The 24,931-nt window shown below is 34.3% G+C and overlaps 1 protein-coding gene across 1 annotated transcript in view; it reads left to right on the top strand.

Annotated features, from left to right (window-relative positions):
• Positions 1 to 2,061: 2,061 nt before the first annotated feature.
• The window catches only part of LOC148950825 (uncharacterized), a 37,969-nt gene continuing 15,099 nt past the window's right edge, over positions 2,062 to 24,931 (top strand). The window contains exons 1-3 of the mRNA XM_089090026.1: positions 2,062 to 2,359; positions 20,202 to 20,434; positions 23,300 to 23,601. Coding sequence (XP_088946152.1) covers positions 2,088 to 2,359; positions 20,202 to 20,434; positions 23,300 to 23,601 — 807 coding nt within the window. The 5' untranslated portion in view covers positions 2,062 to 2,087. The remainder of the gene's footprint in view (positions 2,360 to 20,201; positions 20,435 to 23,299; positions 23,602 to 24,931) is intronic.

The following is a 24,931-nucleotide window of genomic DNA, read 5'->3' as shown; positions in this document are numbered from 1 at the left end:
AAATTCAACTCACATCCAAGTCAAAATATATTCCCTTTAATTTTATATTATCTTTTTCACCTCAAAAATACAATCAGCTTCTGCCTTTTTTCCCTCATGATTCCAATATTTGATTTGAATTTTCGTTTAACATGTTACTCTAAACGGCACAATAGTCAAGTTCAATATGATACTCAAGAAATTTCAATCTACTGTTGAAATTCAAACCATGTTGATTAATTAAACCTATTTATGTGGAGAATTACATTTTTCTACTGAAAAGTAAATAAATCTTAATAATTTCAATAATTTGTTGGCTTCAAATACGAATCACATTAAAAAAAAAATTAATTCCAATTAAAATTCCAATTTAAATTCCAGCAACAAGTTTAGTTGGAAATACAATTCATTTTTTACAGCGTAAGATATTTAAATAACTATGAATTGATTAGCTATCTAGTAATATTCATGGGGTAGTATTTTGGTAAAAAGTTTTGTTTCCAGACAGAACACGATCGATAACGGTAGTTGTTTCTCATCCAATTCCTTTTCTTGCTACTCATTCTGGCTTACTAAAAAAAAGGACAAGAGTGTACAAAGACGAGGAAGGGGGTAACTGCCCCCTAAGCGCTAAAATGGATAAAGATTGCAAATTTATCGGATATCCAAATGTAGTTTTTTTAAGAGGAAATATTTTCAACACTGTTTCCAGGAAACAATTTATTGACTTATCTCCCCGTGAAAATCAATCACGGATACCCTTGACGGTATTTTTATATGTTCTTTTTTTTTGCAAAGAAATCGTGTTTAACAAAATTTAAGGGTCAAAATTTATAGGGTTTTTATAGCTGTGAAGAAACACAAAAAAGTTTAAATACCCAAGAAAACACCCAAAAGACCAAAAAAGTAAATTCAAATTACAAAGCAAAACGTAAGTATTTTGAGATTCACAGGGGCTACAGAGTGAATGGGTCTTGTCCCAGGCCCTTTGCCGATATCCGTTTCGCATTTGAAGCTTATAAAAATAAGGTCTTGTGTTGTTCTTCTTAAATTATTGGGTCCGTGCTTCTGCAAAATATCAAAGTTTTGAATATCGTCCCATGTATTCTTAATATTTTTTTTTTTTTAATAAATTGGCTTCTTTGGTACTATCCCATTATCCGGACCTCTCGGCTTAATCACTTTAGACTAGGCAATGATAAAACCCGTTTTTGACGTCTTAACTGTTATAGAGCAGGCAATGATAGCAAGGTTTTCATTCCGTATACGATATTAAACTGTGTTTTTTTGGGGTTTAGGAGGGAAAAAGGTACCTAGGTTAGGTTACGTATTTAATATATGCAATGCTTTACCCCCACCCCACCCCCCTAATGTGCAAATATATAGCCCAAGTTTGTTTCTAAACTATAATATATTCATCCTATTTATTTTATTTTATTAGCATTAACCAATCTTGACTTTTTAGAGAGGCCCGGATAATGGGATAGTACCGCTTTTTTCGTAATTCTTCCTTTCCATCCCCTACGAGAGTCTTGGGCTTCTCCCTGAATAAAAGTTTGCAGGTTAATTTTTTTATTTTTTTTTACCTGAAATGAGTCGGTTTAGAACTAACATGTTGACGAGTTTAGTAGAATGTATTCAGATCGGGTACTATTTTTTAATTAACGCTGATCCTCTTATATGTCACGAAAATACTTGTTTCCGTCAATCATTTTCTATTTTGAAATCGATACCAGTACACAGATTCTTTACTAAATAATCCCCTTTTAGTAATTAGTCCTATCTTTTCCAGAGGGGGCAAATCTGATAATATTTCTAAATTATATTTAATTATCGACAAAACTGGGAGCCAATTAGTCTTTCAAAAATAACAATCAGAGCCGCGCAAAAGATTTTTATTGTCCTACTTCCCTCCTACCATTATTCTCTTAAGCCAATGGAAGAGGTGCTGCGCGATGTCTGTTTAGATCGATTTCACAACGAGTTGCTTTCTACTTATGGAAAGTTGTACCGCTTCTGAAGAAGACCCCACCTCTATTAGTTCTGATTGTCATTTGATTGTGAGGATCGCTTGAATAAAGTTGGTATTGTTATTAGTGATTGACAATATGATGGCAAAGATTCTGACTGAAACGGAAAAAGAGTTAGAAACTGAGTCCAATTCTGAAAAAATTCAGACAGAAGCGACAGAGAAGTCTAAATCTTCGTCATTTTCCATTTCTAGCCTTCTCGGAAGTGATGCTCAAAAGGAGAAAAAGAAAGCTGACTCAGATGCCAATCCTTGGGTAGCGATGCTTCAACAATCTTCAGCAGCTGCACACCTACTTCAGTCAGTTACCTTACCGTCGGGATACGAATCTGACCCTCAAGTTCTAGCAAGGTAAGCTTAGCCTATTTAGTATTAGGATTAATCATAAATCTGGCTGACCGATTGAGCTTTTCAAGTCGGTGACTAGACTGTGGCCTAAGGCTTACTTTAAGCTATATCTAATTCTTTTTTAATAGAAAGAAAGTGGATTCGTTCAGGCCAGAAAACTGGCCCACCTTCAATACAGGGCCAGCGAGTCAGTATAAGAAAAGTATAAGTTTTGTCTTTTAGCGGCCCTGGCTGTAAATTTTTAAGGTTGATTTTAAGGAAATTTTGAAGGTAAATTTTTAAGTTTTTTTTTAGCGGCCCTGGCTGTAAATTATTATAGCTGATATTTATAATTTTTGTTATGGCATTTGATTCTAAAACTTAAAAAATGTTTCCGCTGGAAGTAAAAAGCGTCAATGACACTTAAAATGAGCAAAAATTATTGCTTTACAGCCTTTCCGGCATACATGTATAAAACTGGCGCAAATAAACCAATTGATAGTATTTCTCTGTGTTAGTAAGATTTAACAAAAATAGCACATTTAAGCCTTAGACCATTACAAATTGATTTAATATTTCGAAACTTAGACCCTTTGAGACATCTGCAGCAAAAATGGGAGAAAACGTCAGTTTGCAGTGGTTACAGCCTTTTTCGTTAATTAAAAAGACCACTAGGCTCTCCATTTCCGTTCAAGTGATCTTTCTTTCAATGCTCCACGGCCACTTTTTCGATAAGATTAACCCTGGAAAAAAAAAACTGAAAAAAAACGACACGCATCAATTCTGCCTATGAAAAATGTAATTATCCTAGTTGTCCAAGGCGAGGGACTATAATACTCTATTATGAGGTTTCCTGACTGAGGGGGTTTTAATGGTATACTTTTTATTTTGATTTCTCAAAATTCTCGAAATTCTCAAAACCTACTTCTCATAATTACAAACTATTCTTCGGTTAAACCTGAATAATGATTGCAAGTGTCAAAATACCGTCGTTTTATATATATATATATATATATATATATATATATATATATATATATATATATATATATATATATATATATATATATATATATATATATATATATATATATATATATATATATATATATATATATATATATATATATATATATATATATATATATATATATATATATATATATATATATATATATATATATATATATATATATATATATATATATATATATATATATATATATATATATATATATATATATATATATATATATATATATATATATATATATATATATATATTATATATATATATATATATATATATATATAACTCAAATATTCTAAACTTTCTAAACTCAAAAACCTAATATTACAAAAAAAAAGACATAATGAAGACGCATAATAATGGAATACCAGAAGAGTTACCGCAATTAGAAACTTCTTTATTTAAAAAATAAAATAAAGAAAGCTACAGTTACTATTTATAAAGCTACAGTTACAGTTACAATTTATTACATATATATATATATATATATATATATATATATATATATATATATATATATATATATATATATATATATATATATATATATATATATATATATATATATAGGAGCGACATTAAAACCTAAAACGAACAGACATTATTCCGTATATGAAAGGGGCTGTCCCCTCATCAACGCCTCGCTCTTTGCGCTAAAGTTTTCTTTTATTGTTTTAAAAAATAGAGTTGTGAGAAAGAGCCTAACTTTAGCGTAAAGAGTGAGGCGTTGAGGAGGGGAGAGCCCCTTTCATATAGGGAATAATTTCTGTTCGTTTTAATTTTTAATGTCGCTCCTTACTTTCAGTTAAAAAAAACTTTTTTTTTTATTTAATTTTTGAACGTTTTTAAATTAATGCAGGTTTTGATTTTGGCTCACCGTGCATGAATAATTAAAACAACATTTGCATATTAATTTTACTTTTATTTGGTTAAATGACTTCCTCGAAAGTTGTTTAATTTTATTTACGAACGTTTTTATTACGAAACTTACGTAATAAATATACGTAACTTACGAATTAACTTACGTAACGAACTTCTATTTTCATATATTTTTAATACGTGCATTAAGGGGTTTGCCCCCCGCGTCAATACCTCTCTCTTTACGCTAAAGTTCGAATTTCGTTCCAATTCTTTAAAAATGACCCTTAATGACAAAGGCCGTTAATTAGAATAAATAGCTCTTATGAAAGTACTAAGAAATCTGTGGCGTAAAGAGTGAGGTAATGACTAAGGGGCGAACCCAGATCATATACGTAATAATTTCTGTTCGTTTTAAGTTTTGATGCTGCTCATTACTTTCAGTTGAAGAACTTGTTTTTTTAATTTAATTTCTGATCGTTTTTTTTTAAATGCTGGGAAATCCGGCACCCAATTCATAGCAATGTCCCTTCCCCCATGAAAACTTTCTCCATGAAAATATCCTCCCTAGTAACCCACAATGCACCCCCCCACTACCAGAAAAAAATCCCTAATGAAAATGTCTGTATACTTCCCAATAACCAATACGATATGTAAATATTGGGTAAAGTTCATAACTTTCATCCCTTCCCCCGGGGACTTTGGGGGATTAAGTCATCCTAAAAGACATAGTTAATATATTTTCGACCATGCTGAATAAAATTGCTGTCTCAAAATTGTTTTTGTGTGACTTTGGGAAAAAATGACCGTGGGAGGGGGCCTAGTTGCCCTCCATTTTTTGGTCACTTAAAATGGGCACTAGAATTTTTAATTTTCGTTCTAATGAGCCCTCTTGCGATATTCTAGGACCACTGGGTGGATACAATCACCCCAGTAAAAAAAACAAATAAACACGCATCCGTGACCTTTCATTTGGCGAAAAATGTAAAATTCCCTACTTGTGAAGATAGTACCTTGAAACTTCTTCAGTAGGGCTCACCGATACGCTGAATCTGATGGTGTGATTTTCATTAAAACTCTATATCTTTCAGGGGATGTTCCCCCTTTTTTCGAAAAAAGGCAAATTTTCTCAGGCTCTTAACTTTTGATGGTAAAACGAAACTTGATGAAACTTATATATTTGAAATTGGCATAAAAATCTGATTCTTTTGATGTATCTATTGGTTTCAAAATTTCGTTTTTTAGAGTTTCGGTTACTACTGAGCCGGGTCGCTCTTACAGTTCGTTATCACGAACTGTTTGATCAACAAGCCTAGAAGCCTACAAACGAATATTTTGAAAGAAAAACAATACCGTTTTGGCAGTGGCAGTTCAAAGGGTGCTAAATGACATTATTTGTAAAAAGTAAAAATAGGCAATTTCAATTGATTGGTTCGGTTTCTCCAGTGGTTTGTGTAGTTTTCAATTTTACAAATTTCAAAGTATATTTTACTCTCTGTCCTCACTCAAAGAAACGGCTAGAAAATGGAAAACACGGAATTAAAATGGCTTTTGCCGTACCTTAAATGTTGAAAGGAATCCCTACAACTCTCTATCCCTACATCTTTATCCCTCAAACTGGTACCTAATTATAGTACTCTAAAGGGAAACACACTGTCTAGTTTGTGTACTTTCTTTTACAGTTCATGTAATGGATCATACTAGGTTTCGAATAACTGCAGGTAACCTGAGAAACATGTACTTATTGTATTTTGATCTAGGACGGTCATCCTACGAGCTTTAATCACTTTTTACTGGTGAAGAAATTAGTCAGTTATAGAAATATTTTCTAAGTAATTGCTGAAAGATTGCGAGTCAAGAGGTATACCATGTAAAGCTAGAGAGGGTAGGGAGATTTAAGGGTAAGGCCCGAGGGTCTCACTTTGGGTATCCAATCACAAAGATTCAAATCTACACCAGAATACTATTTCAACAAGGTTTGAAATGTCCTCCATTTGAGGATTATGTGAGGGTAATTTTCCATTTATTCCAAAATTTAACCGATTTTTTACTCGATTTAGACAATTTTTAATCAAAAAGTTTAGTTTTAAACCGTTTGATTTTAAACTAAATTTTAAACCAGATTGTTTAAATCACTTGATTTAAACGATTTTTAATCAAACGATTTAAAAACTCTTAAATGCCAAATTTGAGATAAATGAAACATTATTTACTAAGTGGGTGCTTAAAGACTTTAGAATTAAGACTTCTTGTGCGTTGTATTCTTGGGTCACAAACTCTGTAATACTCACAGATTGCTTTACGTGAATCACAACTTGTATTACAGCTCACCTAAATGGGAAGAGTGTTTCCTAATTGGGAAGATTCATACTGCGACATTACTGTTATTGAATCGTTTAATGTTCAATAATTTACGACGGTCCCATAAGTCATTCCTTAGTCATTAGTCAAGATTAAATGAAAAAAAAAAGGTCTATTCAGCTAAAAGTAAGCAGCAACATCAAAACTTTAGCGTAAAGAGCAAGCTATTGAGGAGAGGACAACCCCTCTAATATACGTAATAAATTCTGTTCGTTTTAAGTTTCAATGTTGGTCCTTACTTTCAGTTGAAAAAACTTGTTTTTTTTTATTTAATTTCTGATAATTTTTTGATTAATGTCGGGAAATCCAGCTCCCCTTCCCATGAACAATTCCCTTCCCCGCAAAAACTCCTCCATGGAAAGACCCTCCCGTTTAAGCAATCCCACCAGAAAGATCCTACCTCCCCCTCCGAAAATGCCTTTGTATATCCCAATAGCCAATACTATATGTAATCAATGGGTAAAGTTCATTACTTGCAGCCATTCCCCGGAGGCTTGGGGGGGGGGGTCAAGTCATTCTCAAAGACATGGTTATTAGATCTTTCGACTGTAGTGAACAAAATGGCTATCTAAAAATGTTGATCGGTCAATTTTGGGAAAAAAGGGGGTGGGGGGGACTAGCTGCCCTTCAATATTTTTGGTTACTTAGAAAGAGCACTAGAACTTCTAATTTACTATCATTAAGCCCTCTCCCGATCTTCTAGGATAATTGGCTCGATACTATCACCCCTGGGGGAAAAACAAATAAACACGCATCCGTGATCTTGATTCTGGCAAAAAATTCAAAATTCCACATTTTTTTATATATAAGAGCTTGAAACCTCTACAGTAAAGTTCACTGATATGCTGAATCTGATGGTGTGATTTTCATTAAGATCACTTGATATTTTAGGGGAGTTTCCCCGTTTTTCAAAATTAGGCAAAGTTTCTCAGGCTCGTAACTTTTGATAAGTAACATTTAACTTCATGGATTTTATATTTTTTGAATAAGCAGCAACATTACATTCTGTTGATGCATCTATTATTATCAAGACTATATTTGTTACAGTTTCGGGTACTATTGAGCCGCATCGTTCCTTACTTATAGTTCGTTGTTACGAACTGTTTGAAAAGTGGAGTAAACCTCTATGTGAAGAGCTGATCGTGAAAAGGGAGGGGGAGCCAAGGGTCAACTTTGTTTGCTGAAAAATTTGGTATTTATGTATTATACGAGAAACACTCGAGAATTTGGATTGCAAAGATCAGATAAACACTCGAGAATTGGGATTACGAAGGTCAGATAGGACAACAACCGGTTAGTTTGCAATACATAGTGATGGAATATAGTGTCTCACATTGGATGTTCAAATTAAGATTTGGGATTTACCAAGGACCGAAGACAGAATATGGGGTTGTTACCCAAAACAAAACACACCATGACTTTGTACTCTTACGAAAAGCAACATTTTTGGAAGTGTAAAACTAGGAATGTTAACTTCACTTTTCGAGTACTTCTCATATAATGCACGAAATTTTTTGCATGGCCCTGACTTCAACAAGTTTTATCCATTGCAATTGATTTATGAAGAATGGGCCACTTGTATAAAATGGGACCTAATCAATGGGGCCGTACTTTTCATATCATCCCAAGACGCATATTTTCTTACATTTTAATTTGTAGTTAGCAACAGATTTATGCCCGAAAACATGAGAAATCATTGAATTTCATTTTTGGGGGAAATCAAACACTTTTTGTGAAATAAGCCTTAATTTTGCAATTAACAAGCGCAGAAATACTTCAGTACCATCTTTGCTGAAATCAAACCCAGTTAGTAATGTATGACAATTGACAAAGAGGGTTGAGCAAACTTTGAGGAAAGGGTTTTAGAGGTGGAGCTTCACGTCATTGATGAAAGGGGTTCGAAGGGTCATATTCACTTTGGACGTAAGAGGGTCATCTATCGACCATAGCAGTTTTGACCAAAGAATATCAGAGATGGATCACACACACTATTGACCAAAGAGAGTTCAGAAATGGATTACTTATGAAATAGAGTCAAAGACAGTGTACATGCTGTTGACTAGAAGTCTTGGAAGTGGAGCTTACACCCTTTTGACCCAATAGAATGGGATAAAGACTGTACACATTGTTTGCCAAAAGGGTATGGAGTCTAAGCACAGGCACTGTTAACTAAAAGGAGCCGAAGAGAAGTCAGGCACACTGTTGACCGAAGAGGACCGGAAACAGAGCCTTCGCATCATTGACCAGGATGTCTCCAAATGATTGCGAGTCAAAAAGGTACAAGATTGTAATTAGAATCTTTACTCTATTACCATTTTTATAAAAATCAAACACTAGAAGCGTAACATGTAGGCATACTTAGCGTTTTTTGATTGTTGACAGTTACACTTCAATTCAGGGAAATACGCAGGGGAGGGAAACTCAAGGCTCAGAACCCTCATTGAACCCAAACTTTTTCAGAATTCTGGACGCTTCCTGCTCAATCATCACATAAAATCTAATTTTTATTGTTGGGCCCCGAAAAAAATCTTGTCTGCTTCAATACTAATAATTCTTATGGCTGAAATTTGATATTTTGGGAAATAAATTAAATAATTTTCGACTATTGTGAGCAGTGGTGGATCCAGGGAGGTGAGGGGGCGCGCACCCCCCTAGCATAGTCTAAAGTAGTGTAGTTTACTTAATTGACTCAAGTTTGCGCTAATTTAACTTGCTCCTAACGCAATTTTATCGGACCAACCAATTTTGCGCCCCCCCCCCCTAATTTTTTTTATCGGATCAACCTATGTTGCCCCCCCCAAAAAAAATCCTGGATCCGCCCTTGATTTTGAACCATGAGAGTTACAACATTTCCAGTGGCGTCGGTTCATGAAAATACAGGGGGGAAAGGTAGATCTTTCTAAACCTAGGGTAAGGCAATTTTTCTAATTTAGAATACCAAAAAACGTATTTTTGAATAAAAATATCTTAAAAATGTGTCATTTAGACTACAGATCGTTGTTTGACTGCTTTCAACAAGCCGTAAGATGTTTAAAGTTTTGGTGATTGTTTATCAACACGTGTGACTTTTTGGCGGTGGGGGGATTGGAGACCTCAATTCAAGCCTACTGATCATAAAAATTGAAAATTACTGCATGACTTTAAGTTTAACAAGGCGTAGCATATCTACCACAGTAAGGAGAATGTATTCTTAAACTGTGATGTCCACCATTTGATTTAAATGTATCTATGAAATCGCTGGTACATATGAGCCATTAGTATAATCTCAGGTGTTTCCGCGCTTATTATGTCACCCCATATATTTTAACCCTACAGAGGCAATTGTTGTAAAAAAACAACACTGTACTTTTCGAGCTTGGACTGCCATCTTGCTGTAAAAAAAAATACTGTTTTTATTAACATCTTTTAATGGAGCTGAATGATAACAGTCGATTGATACCTTCGTAGGGCTGCTGTTTGACATGATTGTGGTCTAAAAAGCGAGTCACAACACCATGGAGTAAGAAAAAAAAATGAAAAGCTTGGTAATTTCTAAGCTAGAAACTGGAAACAAAACGAAAAGTTGGGAGATTCCTTTCATGTCATATGCGCATAAAATATCTACCGTTTTGAATTACTGTAGTTGAAATTCACGAAATGTGCAAGAATTTGGATCAGTAGCAAGATAAACTTCCTCCTGTTGTAAAAATACAACATCGGACGATCGTGGCTCAAAATTATGAAACAAACAACTAAATAAGAAAATAAAAAGGGTGAAGAAAACAATATAATTTTACATCAGCTATTATGTAGGAGGAGTCCCTCCTACATAGTAGCTCAAACCACCCCTCAGGAATGGTGGATACAAGATTCGACCCGTCCTGAGTCATATCCGTTCCAAGTTTCTTGAAGTCAGCTCCGAAGAACACCATTCAATTGACGAGCAAATGATTCCTTTCAAGGGGCGAAGCAACTTGAGACAATATCTACCAAAAAAGCCGACGAAGTGGGGAATAAAAGTGTTCACAAGAGCCGGTGTGTCAGGTTTTGTATATGATTTTGAAGTTTACCAAGGGAAGGGCACTCTTGTAGAAGATGACATAGAGCCAGATCTTCGAGTCGGAGGCAACATAGTTTTACTTCTGATGAGTACCTTAACAGAGAAAATTAGCTACAAGATTTTCTTTGACAACTAGTTTTTGAGCTTGAAACTAATGAGTTTGCTAAAAATTAAAGGATTTTCTTTAATCGGTACGTTAAACAAAGCGCGACTAAAGGGCTGCCCGCTTCTCACAGATGGAGAAATGAAGAAACGAGAGAGAGGAAAGTCAGATTACAGGACTGACATTCATTCTGGCGTTATTGTAGTGAAATGGTTAGATAACAACACGGTTTGCTTGGCTTCAACGTATGCAGGAATAACGCCACAGGATACGTGCAGACGCTGGAACGTTAAGGATAAATCCAGGGTTGAAGTTTCAAGGCCAGCCATTGTTTATGAGTACAACCTTCATATGGTTGGCGTAGATTTAGCAGACATGCTGGCGGAGATGTGCCGAACTCATATTCGGACACGAAAATGGTATATGAGACTCTTCTGGTGGCTTATTGACAGAGCAGTCTGCAATAGCTGGCTTCTTTTCAGGTCAGACGACAAAGTACTGATTTCAAAGACAGACAAACCGATGATCTTGAGAGCCTTCAAGTCTGAATTTGCTGCAGGGTTGTAAGCCTCGGCACGTGTGATGCCCCAACGTAAACGTGCTAGACCATCCACAGATGTTGAAGCATGTCCCAGCCCCATTCGAAGTCGCAATCTAATCCGACCGGCAATATCTGCTCAAGCCGATGGACTTGATCACTGGCCAAAAAAGACTGAAAAGCAGAGCCACTGCAAAGAGTGCAAATCAGGATATACCACTTTTGAATGCGAAAAATGTGACCTTCCACTGTGCCTTACTGCCAAAAACAATTGTTTTAAAGCCTTCCACACCAAGTGAAAATGCCCCATTTTTATATACTCGAGAGGCTAATGTCGTATTTTTACTTGACAATTTTGAATAAATCATGCAAAAATAAAATTTTTCGTCAATAGTCTGACCTAGAGATTACATGGGAAGCGTTGGAGATTTTTCCTGGTATTCGTTCATATAGTGGCCTGTCAAGGGTTAAACTCCTGAGTGTTCTGATCGAAATCAATATAAAATTGCTACATTATGCCAAATCGGATGTGGGGATCTTTGGGGGTAAATAGAAGGTTGAGGGGGTGACAGGTTGAATCTTGTTGTTTTAAGCCTTAAATTGGATGCTTGAACTCGGAATTCGCAATTGAATGAGTCTTTCCTCAACTTCAAATGACCAGTGGCGTTTTCTGGAAGGGCTAGGGGGCAATAATTTGAAGAAAAGAGAATATTATATAGCCCATGCCCCTTGACTCTCTGGATGTGAACCACTCTTGCCCCCTAAATAAAAATGCTGGAGCTACACCCCTGTCTATGACTATCCATTTTATATGACAACCCGTTAGAGGGGGGGGGGGGTAAGTAAGGGTAGATCCAGGATTTTTTTTAGGGGGGGGGGCAAAAAAGGTTGATCCGATAAACCTGCGTTAGGATCAAGTTTAATTAACGGGAACGTGCGCTAATTAAGTAAATTACACTAATTTAGACTAAGTTAGGGGAGATGTGCCCCCTTGCCCCTCCCCTGAATCTGCCATTGGGGATAAGTAAATAACACATGGGATATGTGTTTACAAAGCAAAGGGTTTTGCGTTGAATGTGATGCAATTTATCCATTTCAGAATTTAATGTTGCATAGAGCTTATTTCCATAGCTTGTAAAAAAAATTATATTTAACCTTATTTTGATGAAGCCATGAAATGTCAACTATAATCTCTCGATCACTTAATTCCCTGAAAGAGTTTTAAGTCCCTTGTGAGTTACTAGTGGTCATGAAAACAATGAAAGAACTGGGGAAAAACAATTTGAGGCGATAACAATAATTAGAAAGTTTTCCCTTGATGGTCATATGGTTATACAATTTAATTTGCCACCCAATATCGTAAAAGAGATACTTAGTATCCTTTTCCGTTGCATTGATAAATGTTGGCTTTTTGACTTGGTGCAAAAACTACCCATAAATCATGGAAGCGCTATCAAGATCCTAAAATACTGAAACGGGCTGGAATGGTAACACGCATCGTGCCCAACAACAAAGGGCGTATTTTGGGATTCTATTTCTGTATAGAAAAGTAAAAATAAATTTTTCCTTTCAGGATTTAAATAAGAAATAATAAATATAAAAAAAGAATTTAAAGTTGTTTTCAAAATGAAATAAATAACTTAGTAGAAAATGTGTTTATTCTGTAGAGTATGTGAAAATAAGTGAAAAGAAGGGACGCAAAACGGATGGGGTTTTACAAAACATAGACATCAAATTGATTTAAGCCATAAATGCATAAATAAAAAAAAAGTTGGCAAGTTAAGGAATTGAAGTTGGAAAGATTAAGCTATATTAAGCCCAATCCGTTTTGCTCCCTTTGTTTCATTTATATTTATACATTCTCGAGAAAAAAATTACTCTAAGGTAAAAATTTGTCCTTAGTCAGATAAAATTTGAAACTAATTGAACATTCGGAATTTTTCGAAAAATGGCTCGTGTTTAAAAAAAATCGTGTTTAAACAAATTTATGTGACAAATATAGAAACAAAGAAAATACAAATTACTTTTGTGATTTTTCTACCGCAAAGCGAAGCAATTATAGAAACATAATCTATTTTACTTACGAGTTATTACCAGTCTGATATTTCGTCTTAATTTGGTGGTAAAACATGCTTAGTCATGCGCTTTGAAGCTCCTCCTACTTATGCTTAAGGTTTTCAACCTTCAGGAGTATCTGATTTCAGTCAGCAGAGGATTTAGGACTATATTACGGGGGTGGGGAGGGTAAGTATACAAGAGGGGAATTTTCTTGTTGTGTTTTGTATAATTTGTAAGTAATTGGAAATTCAAAAGTAGTTGAAAAATGCTTTAAAAATTTAAAAAGTAGTTGTGACAAAAAATAAAAAGGTCGGTGAGTTGAGGAAAACGATTTAAAAATCTATAAATATTGTGTGATCCAGTTAAATTTTTTTCTGCATTTGGTTTATTGCACATAGAATCGTATTGTTTTGTTTGTATTTTATAACACCGTTTCTTTTTAATTACTTGCTTCCTAATTAGCCCCCAATTGCGAAATAAATTACTACTTACCTGCCTGGAAAGAGATAATGAATATGATGGGGTGGATGGCGAAAGTAAATTTCCCTTCATATGTGCATTGAAGGGAGAAATTTCAATAAAACATGCGAATTACAAGCACAGAATTCATGAATATAACTAGCCTACATTAGACGGCCTATGTAGCGGCGGCAATTCAGAAAAAAGAAGAGTTTGGGGAAAACTTATTTTTCTTAAAAATAAATTTTAAATTTACTTTTATTTTTTAGCGGGATGGCCAATTTTGTGAATTTTTTAATTTCTGTTTTATTAAAAAAAAACTAAAAAAGGCATTTTCCAATGAAATTGCCCAAAATATAATTTTTCTTTAAATCTAGTGGAGGGAATCTAGGGAGTAAATGCCTTTCTTTCCGGCCAAACTCCAAACTAATGCTGCGATCCTAGCTTACCCTTAGACCACGTTTTGAAAGTGGGAAAAAATGCTTCTTTTCTGAAACCATTGCATTAGTGGCATGGACGAAAGATTCGAATGCAAGAAGTGGCCGTTAAGTCCTGCCCTCAGAGCAAACTTATTAAAATAATAATAAGTCCTGGAGCTTAGGAGACAAATAACATGATCAGGACAATAGCGCTGCCTATGTAAAGAGCCATGTGGACATAATGTATTACATATTTTATTTTTTCTTGATTTTTTTTTTTTAGATCAGGACACTTCGTATTGAAGGAATTGTCATAGAAGCTTCGAAAAGGGCACTTTCAATTGAAAATTTAAAGGGCTAGTGCCCTTTTTAATTGTTGAAAGTGAATGGAGGGCAACCCACGCCCACAATTTCCCCCAAACACATCAAGTCGAAATTTTCATTTAACCCTTTTTGTCAGGGTCCGGAAAGTATGTCTTGGATGACAGCCTCCCCCCCTCACAACCCTGAGGACATGGGTTGTAAGTTATGCCCTGGTAGCTTATAATTTTTTTATAGAAAGGGTGGTCGTATAAACTTCAGAGGGGGCTCATTGATTTGGTAGTCAGAAGTTCTAGTGCCCTGTTTAAGATTCAAAGTGATCGGAGGGTGGATACCTCTTCCCCACACCTCATGTTTTCCCGAAATGTATCTGATGGAAATTGAGATGGCCAGTTGTTGTCGTAGAAACTTAGAAAAAGGCTCATTCGATTTTTAATTGAAAGGGCTAGTGCCTTTTTAATAATCAAAAGTGACTGGAGGGCAACCCCCCCCCACCCCTGCCCATAAATTCCAAAAACGCATCTTATCAGAAATTTGAGAGGACCATTTTGTTTAGCGTAGCTGCAAGGTCCAGAAATTATGTCTTTGAGGATGACAACCCCCCACGGCCCTCAGTGCAAGGGTTGTGAGCTATGCCCCGAGGGCATATAGGGTTCTTATGGAAAGGGTGGTAGTGTTAACTCCTGGGGGGCTCATTGGATTGCAAAATCAGAAGTTCCTGTGCCCTTTTCAAGAGTCAATGTAATCGAGGGCAGCCTCACCCCCCACCCCCTCCTTGTCGTATTTTCCCCAAATGCATCCTATAGAGATTTAGAGATAGTTATTTGTTCAAAAATCGTCCAAAGTTCGTATGACAAGGCCTTTTGGGTTTGACAAAACCCCTGAGTCTGGAGGTAAGGGTTGTAAGTTATGCCCCAGGAGCATATAAGGTTTTTATGGAAGGGGTGGTCATGTGAACTTTAGAAGAGGCTCATTTGATTGTTAATGCGCAGCTCTAGTTTCCTTTCAAGAATCATACATGATAGAGGGCAACTAGCCCCTCCCCCCTAACATACTCTTTTCCCAAAACGCATTCAATTGGAATTGTGAGATAGCTATTTTTTTAACAAATAGTCCAAAAATCATACAACAATGTATTTAGGGTGGACACAATCCCCCAGAGCCCTTGGGCAAGGGTTGTAAGCTATGCCCCGGGGCATAAAAGTTTTTTTTTATGGAACGGATGGTCATATAAACTCTGGATCGGATGGAGCTTATTTGATTGGAAGTCCGAAGTTTCAGTGCCCTTTTTGAGAGTCAAAAGTGAATGGAGGGCAATCAGCCCCCCCCCCCAAGCTACCATAACCCAAAACACATCCGAAAAAAATTTTTAAGAGAGCTATTTTGTTCAACATTGTTGAAAGGTCCAGCAATTACGTCATTCGGGATCGTCAACCTCCTCACAGTCATTGGGACAAGGGCTGTAAACTAGGCAATTCGTTCATTGTTTACACGTAGTATATATTATTGAGAAAGGTATGCATGATTGAACTTTACTTTCTAAGAAGACAAAGAGCATTCAGATGAGCCTTTCAGAGAATGTTGAGGGGAGTGTTGAACTAAATCAAAACATATTGTGTATACGGATTGTCAAAACGATGTAACACAGTAATAACTGAGTATATTAATCTTATTAAGTTGAAATTTCCAGTACTTGATGAGAGGGATGTTCTACTGACCAAAAGACAATATGTTAATACTACTGCTGCTAGTAGTACTACCGCTATTCAATACTATTACTAGTAATGTCAATATTACTACTGTGACTACTATTGCAACTATGCCTAAGGGTATAAAGGTGACATTTTCAGGGTTTTTTTTTGGGGGGGGGAGGTGAACTGAATCACAAACGCTGTATGTATGCAGGTTGCCAAAGAGTGTAACAGCAATATCTTAGGAACAGCTTCGTGTGTGAAGTTGAAACTAACAGTGCTTGTTGTGAGGGATGTTGAACTAACCAGAAGAAAATATTTGCATCTTAATGCTACTGCTTCTACTCATACTACTACAACCGTTACAATCATTACTACTTCTATTACCACTACTGCAACTAAAGCTTAGGCTGCTACTATTAATTCTACTGCTACTACTATTACTAATGCTATTAAAACTAAGGGTATTAAGGCAAAAACTTTGAGATGCATAGAAACTGTATGGCAATTATTCGAAACACACTATGCCCACACAGGTTGTCAAGTGAACGCATCAGAAATACTTCAGGAACGTTGATGGTATTAAGGTGAAACTTTCAGCGTTTGTTGATGGGGATGTTGAAGAAACCAAAGGTGCTATGCGCATACTGCAACTAATGCTGGTACAACTATTGCTACTACGCAATCAAAGAGCATTAAGGTGAAACTTTTAAGGAATATTTAGGCGGATGTTGAACAAAGTCAAAACAAACTATGAGCATATGGACTTTCAAAAATTAGACAAAGCAAAATCTGAAGAACATTTTAGATTATTCAGTCAGACCTTTAAGGGTAAGTTTTGGGGGATTTTGAACTAGCCAGATAGAATGTATTTAAATGTTTTCACTTTTTTACTTTAATAAATAAAAAAAAATATTAAAAACTTAAGGAATAAATATCCTTATATGCCAATTAAACTGAAATTCACGGTCATTTTATTTTTTCAGTAAAGTGCAAACTATATTATGGTCTTGAGAAGGCATGGGAGTTATCTGCCCTGCTCATGTTAAGTTTTGCTCATTTTGAGTTTTACTCGGCTATTTATCGTAAAATTTTTTCGTTTTCAGTTTCATTTATTTACTGATAGTGATTTGTGGCAGTCTTATCTTTGGAAGATTATTTGGCTTAATTTCTGTTAATTTTTGTCTTTTTACTTTTCTTTGAAAAACTTGTTTTGTGGAAAAAAAATTTTTAAACTGATTTTGGGTAAGAATGAACAAGGGACTGTTTCCAAGGTCATGCTAATGGGAAAATTTCATCTGTGAACGAAAACTAAACTTATTCCAGACCTCAAGAGACTTTACAAGTACCTACTGGACTAAATATTTAACGAAACTACCAAAAAATGTAAAACATCTACTTCAATTAGTGACCTGGTACACTTCAGCTTGCCAGGAAATAAAACTTCATCAATATAAATAGGTTCAAAACCCCTTTTCAGCCACTGAAAAGCCATAAGCCACTATGGCTGGTTTTTGAACAATTGCCAGTTTCAAAAAGAAGTTTTTCAATGAACAGTAAAGAGCAACATTAACCAAAGAAGAAAATAAATAGAGTAAAATAATTATTAAAACTTAAAACAAACAGAAATCACTATCAGTGAATGAATGACCAAAACCAACAATGAATAATCCTGAAGTCAAACCTGAATCGAACGGAATTTACCAAAAATAAGAGTTGGGCTGACGTCTCTAAGGCTTTTAAAGATCTGAGCTTTAATTTTGCTTTACTGAAAACAATTTTTATTTTGAGAAGGGTCTATTATTTGTCATAACATTAACAAGAAAAACGAAAGAAAATCTATATCCAAGATAACTGAAATAGGACTAATAAAAGTTGACTGACTATTAAATATAGGGATATTCATTCTTGAAGACAAAATAATTTCGGGTTTTATAACGCTATAGGTTCTAACGTAAAAGAGAGAAAGTTCGAAATATTTTGTGTTTTCAATAGCCTGTAAATATAAAGTGTTGATCGACCACATTATTATAAGAATCTTGTTGTGTTATAGTTTGTTTAACACCTTGTTTGCTTAGATAAAGGCATTTTGGATTAATCTATTAAAAAGAGTTGTGATTTGTTGTTTAAAGAATGAAAATAAAAATACTAATAATAATAAGAATGAAAATAATAATAATAATAATAATAATAATAATAATAATAATAATAATAATAATAATAATAATAATAATAATAATAATAATAATAATAATAATAATAATAATAATGATAATAATGATAATAATAATAATAATAATAATAATAATAATAGTAATGAGAAAAAGAAGAAGAAAAAATAGAACATCAAGAATAATTTTCCTGTAGAAGTTCCCATGGTTCTGAAACATTAATTGAGGTATCTTCATTGCCTCAATTTTTAAGCAGATCAACATAAAGAAGGGAAAAATACATACAAAGAGAATCGCACTACGAATAAATACTGCTACCTTTTTCTCCTAACATTCATTGTCTTTGATAATCTCCTCTTGGTCACCCTGTAGCGAAATTTAAAATTTACTTGATCTCCCGCTCAATATCCCATCGAAATTTCAGATTGGTCCCATAATCTGTAAGTTTGTAACCTTAGCGGTGCCTGAGATATAGCAGATATACCTTTTTGAAAGTCTAGATACTGGTAGTGCTGATTTCAACATCACCCAAATGTTTCAATTTAATACCCTTAGCCACTCTTCAGATATCCCAGACAAGCCCTTTTTGACAACTTGCTGCATAGGGTGTATTTTCATTTAGTTCAACATTTCTATGTATTCCTTGAAAGTTTCAAATAAAAACTCTTATATTTTCCTAAGATATTGTAGTTACGCCCTTTTGACCACCTTGATGTAAATATTACTTATTTATTTAGTTCAACATCCCCATCAACATTCCCTGTAAGTTTAAATTCAAAGCCATTAGCTGTTCTTGAGGTGCAGAAGATGCGCCCCTTTTGAAGCTATGATAAAAATAGCATCTTTGGTTTAGCTCAGCATCCCTATCTATATTCCATGAGGTTTCACCTTATTACCCTTGGCATTTTTGGAAGTACCAAGGATGAACATTCTCCCGTTTTCCAATTATTAAACCTACATGTAAACAATGAGCAACTTGCATAATTTACTGCCCTTGTGCCAGGGGCTATGGGGGCTACGTCATCTCTGCAGGAATAACTTTTGGATCTTTCAACTATTTTGAACAAAATAGCTATCTCAAAATTTTGGTCGAGTGTTTTGAGGGGGTCGAGACTGGGGGAGGGCAGCTAAGAATGGCGTGGAAGGAGGACTGGATGCCATCCAATTATCTTCAACTCTGAAGAAGGTATTAGATCTTTCAATTTCTAAGCGAATGAGTCCCCTCAAAAGTTTCTACGATAATTCGTTCCATACAAAGCGACCTAGTGAAAAAAAAAATATAATTATGACATTGAAGCCATATTACTATTTACTTAGATTGCAATATTGTGCAGATCTTTCAAAATATTGCAGCACTTCGAAACGGATAATTAAATTATTAAGTTATTTTGAATTTGTGTTTCCTTTTTGCAAATTACTCAGCTTATATGTACTCACCTTGAATATTGTGATTTCACCCATGATTTCACCTGGCTTTGTAGCAATACTAAACAGTATAATTTTAGAAAAACCGTTGCGCTCCGGACAGAACTTTGATGCCTTTAAAGAAAATTGTAGAGTTGAGTTAGGAAATACTTCAGAAGTTAGTTCATATATTAAATCTTCGTAAACTCGGTAAGTTTCACTGGCCTGGATGAAAAGCTCATTATCACAATATTTGTCCGGAAAGTGATTTTCGACTAGTTTTTTGAATAATTTGCCTGGAGAGCAATTGCTTACCCTTGCTATCATCTTTGAAACTGAGTTAAAAATTTAGACGTACAGGAGCCTTACTTGAGATGCCTTGCTGCTTTAAAATAAAAGTAAAACATATTTTAGAATGGGTCTGATGAGTCATCTCAACGCACTGGGTTTCTTTCGTCCTCATCTTCTTTCCCAGTTTTACAACCCTGAAATACTCCATTCGGCTGCTCAAATGCACCACCCGATTCCAGAGTACGCCTCATCTGACAAATCATGGTATGGATTGCATGGTTTAGCAAACTTATGGAATAATCATCGACAAAGGGACGGGCCCCCAGAGAGGACGTTTTCACCATCTTTCCAAGAAGGTAGGTTAACTATACTGTACTTTTGTACTGTTATACTGTAACTGTTGTGCTTTATTATTATTATTTTTAATGGCTTTGTGAGACTGCCTAAGCAGTTATAACTTGTATAAAAGAGACTATAAGTAATAAGGAAAAGTGAAATAATGAAATATAAAGAAACATTTTAAAACAATTAATTAGCTGAAAAAGCTTATTTTTTTCTGATAGCTTTTATTATCCGCTGGCCTCTTTAGGAATTTATACAGTACCAATTACGGTAAGTAACAACTTACCAGCAAGATAGGCCATCAAGACTTGTATTTAGCAAGACTGGTCATCTGCCGACGCTATTAAGAATGACTCGCAAATAATTCAGACCAATCACAAACTCTTCATTCCAATTTTATTTATTTCTTGTAATTCCTTCGATTGTAAAATTATGCTAAATTATGAGATTTGTCTTCTTTTAGTCAAATTTTTTCTGCTGTTTTTAAACTTAATAATATCTTAAGAGATAAGGGTTTCAGGAAAGATCAGTCTCGGTTTATGTTACTGGTTGAAAATATGTCGATTTGGATCGGTAGAACTTAAAAAAAGACATCTATTGATAATTGCTTCTATATCTACCGACGTATAGTTAAATGTCACAAGATTTAAAAAAAAATCAGCATTAAAAACCATATTTCATGTTCTACTAATATTGATGCTGCGAATATAATAAATTCAAGAAAATTTATAGTTAATAAAATCCATAAAATATCACAGTATTCTTAATTTGTATGTGAAAAAAATATAGCTCAAGCTCATAAAGCTCAAATTTCAGCACTTGGATCACATTTAATTAAAAAAAAATATCAAAAGAAAGTAGAGTGACATTTTATTTTAAGAGGAACGGAAATTATCCTGTATACAAGGTGGGCCGCTATCTTCTTAGCCCCTCACTCTTTATCCTAGAGTTATGCTACGGTAAGTGTGACTGAGGTGCACGGCAAGTTTTCTGAACTGGGAACACTTTTTTAGTTCATTTTCTCTTATTCAGCAATTGTGCTTGTGAGGTTACATCAGCGTGTCAAGAGCAGGCAAGGGAATACAAGCAACACAAATCCTAAATTTCTGATCAGACATATCCTATTTCATTCCTAGAAATAAAAAAAATTTAATAAAAATAAAAAAACTGCCCTCTTTGTGTTGAAAGATAAGGGCGCAATAGATTTTGCTGCGTTTTGTTGAAAAATGTTTGATATCAATAATCAAGGGGGTTGCGAGTATGTCAAAAATGGGAGACGACACCCAATTCCATGTATTAAAGTTGACGAGAAAAACGTTTCATTTGGTTCTGGAAACACAGTCAAGAACACCTGCAAAAAATATTTTGACTTTTCTACCAATACTTCTTTTGAAACATCAAAAATCCACTTGTAATAGAGGGACCTTTGCCCAGACTTTTCAAGAGAGAACTCGAAGCACTTGTGGTGACAGGTACACACTACAATTTTTTTTTTTTTGGGGGGGGGAGGGTCAACTTTTGGGATTGGCCTTAAATTCGTCAATAGATTAAAAAGCAGAGGAAATAAATAAAACTTATGGATGCAATCGTTAAAAATTCATTTTCTTCTGGCATTTTGAGCCCTCCAAGTTTCGATCTAACAATTATCAGAATTTATCATTCCGTACCCATAGGCTCCTTAACCAACCATATTTGGTACCTATAACTGAAAATTGTGTAATGCAGATATATATATATATATATATATATATATATATATATATATATATATATATATATATATATATATATATATATATATATATATATATATATATATATATATATATATATATATATATATATATATATATATATATATATATATATATATATATATATATATATATATATATATATATATATATATATATATATATATATATATATATATATATATATATTTACATAATATATTTATATAATATAGGTTTCGGTAGCTATACTACAAAGATCCTTACTACACTATCTGGTTTGTGCCATTTTGTTTGAAAGTTGTGTAAATGTGTTTATATAAAAAGAAAACAAAGGTTTGAACCGGATTAAAATTTTAGTACCTTATATTTCAACTATGAAATTAATTGTTATATGGAATTTTGTAAGAAAAACACTTTAAACGTTTAGAAAAGGTTTCACTTGCGAAATTCACGATGGAAACCTTACATTTTATTTTGTAGGTTATTTAAAGCTTAGTTCGTATCAGTCGGATATAGACCAGAAACCATAAACGTGCCCAAGTCTCTTGGTGGAATTTCTGTCCTAGGCAACTTTAATCTGTTTAACCTCTTTGTTTTCAGTGTTAATTTGTTTTAAAATGAATATATAAGGACAGGTCTTAAAAAGGAAAATGCTACTAGCTCAATCAAAAATTTGAATAGTTTTGAAAAGAATTCTTCAGATTTGGTCAAATTATAGGTTTTGCTTTACGTCATGATGTCGGTTCTATTTATTATAATTTTTTGGTAGTCTGTATAGTCCATTTGCCTAACAGGAGTCACTTTCTTATGTTGCTTTCTTATGCTAGTTATTGCGATCGACACAGACTATTTCATGGTGCATGACTTTTTTTGTTTCTTTCAAGTTTCTTTAAAGCCTCGTGAAAAGCTAAAAATCAAATTAAGGACATTGTATAAAAAAGAAGAATAAAAAAAATAACAAAAGTTGAAAGAATAAGTGGAGATACTACTCCAGTATATTTGGGTTTTTCTTATTTTTTGTCTATTTGTGATCATAGGACACATTCTGAAAGCAGAATTCCCAAGCCGATGGTAATTCAGATTTATGTCTGCAGCTAAGCTTTTCTCATGCCTAAGACTGTTTTATTTTACTAATCGTTTTAGGTGATCGTTTAAATGGCACAAGTTCACCCATCTCTCCTATCAGAGTATCCCCGACAGGAGAGAAAAGACCACATTCTTCAGCTGATGAAAGTGATGATTTGTCCGTCTGCAGTGATAAAGAAGATGCTTGTGACAGACGCAACTTAGACGATGAATCACTTTGTAAGAGGAAGAAAAAGACGAGAACAGTATTTTCTCGGAGTCAAGTTTTCCAACTCGAATCAACTTTTGACGTCAAAAGATACTTATCGAGCTCAGAGAGAGCTGGATTGGCTGCATCTCTAAGTCTCACTGAAACACAGGCAAGTTTTTTTTTAATATTTATAAATACCTACTTTTTAAATAAATTCAGTCAAATCTGAATTTCTGCTTTTTGAATTTCACAAAATAATTATCATAAAAATTTTGCAATTTTTCTTTCCATTTTCTTTACTTCAATTCTCTATTTGCAACTTTGCAATTCTACAATTCTTTTTACTTCAATTTCACTTTAAGTAAAAATTAAATTAAAAAAACCAAGTTTTTTTAACTGAAAGTAAGGAACGAGGTTGAAACTTAAAACGAACAGAAATTATTCCGTATATGAAAGGGGCTGTCCCCTCCTCAACGCCTCGCTCTTTACGCTAAAGTTTTTCATTGTTTAAAACAAAAATAGAGTTGTGAGAAAGTCAAACTTTAGCGTAAAGAGCGAGGCGTTCAGGAGGGGACAGCCCCTTTCATATACGGAATATTTTCTGTTCATTATAAGTTTTAACGTCGTTCCTTACTTTCAGTTAAAAAAACTTTTTTTTCTATTTAATTTTTGAACTTTTTTCAATTAATTCAGGTTTTGATTTTGGCTCACCGTACATGAATAATAAAAAAAAAATTGAATATTAATTTTACTTTTATTTGGTTAAATGGCTTTCTCGAAACCTGTTTAATTTTATTTACGAACGTTTTTATTAGTATTAAATATACGTAACTTACGAATTAACTTACGTAACGAACCTTTATATTCTTATATTTTTAATACGTATATTAGAGGGTTCGGCCCTTAGTCAATTCCTTGCTCTTTAAGCTAAAGTTCGAATTTTGTTCCAATTCTTTAAAAATGACCTCTTAATCACAAATGCCGTTAATTAGAATAAATAGCTCTCATGAAAGTACTAAATAATCTTTGGCTTAAAGAGCGAGGTATTGACTAGGGGATGAACCCAATCGTATACGTAATATTTTCTGTCGTTTTAAGTTTTGATGTTGCTCCTTACTTTCAGTTAAAAAACTTGTTTTTTTATATATAATTTCTGATCTTTATTTAAATAATGCTGGGAAATCCGGCGCCCCCTTAATAGCAATGTCCCTTCTCCCGTGAAAACTTCCTTCGTAGTAAGATCCTCCGACATAACCCCCGACCCACTCCCCCCCTCCACTAGCAGAAAAAATCCCCTCTGAAAACGTCTGTATACTTCCCCATAACCAGTACTGTATGTAAACATTGGGTAAAGTTCATAACTTACAGCCCTTCCCCTGGGGACTCTGGGGATTAAGTCATCCTCAAAGACATAGTTATCATATTTTCGACCATTTTGAACAAAATGGCTATCTCAAAATTTCGATCGGGTGACTTTGGGAAAAATGAACGTGGAAGGG

The sequence above is a fragment of the Artemia sp. Qi Xiang Cuo genome, chromosome 6 (assembly GCF_049724085.1).
Source record: "Artemia sp. Qi Xiang Cuo chromosome 6, ASM4972408v1, whole genome shotgun sequence".
Taxonomy (NCBI): domain Eukaryota; kingdom Metazoa; phylum Arthropoda; class Branchiopoda; order Anostraca; family Artemiidae; genus Artemia; species Artemia sp. Qi Xiang Cuo.
This window is presented reverse-complemented; position numbering and strand designations above follow the sequence as displayed.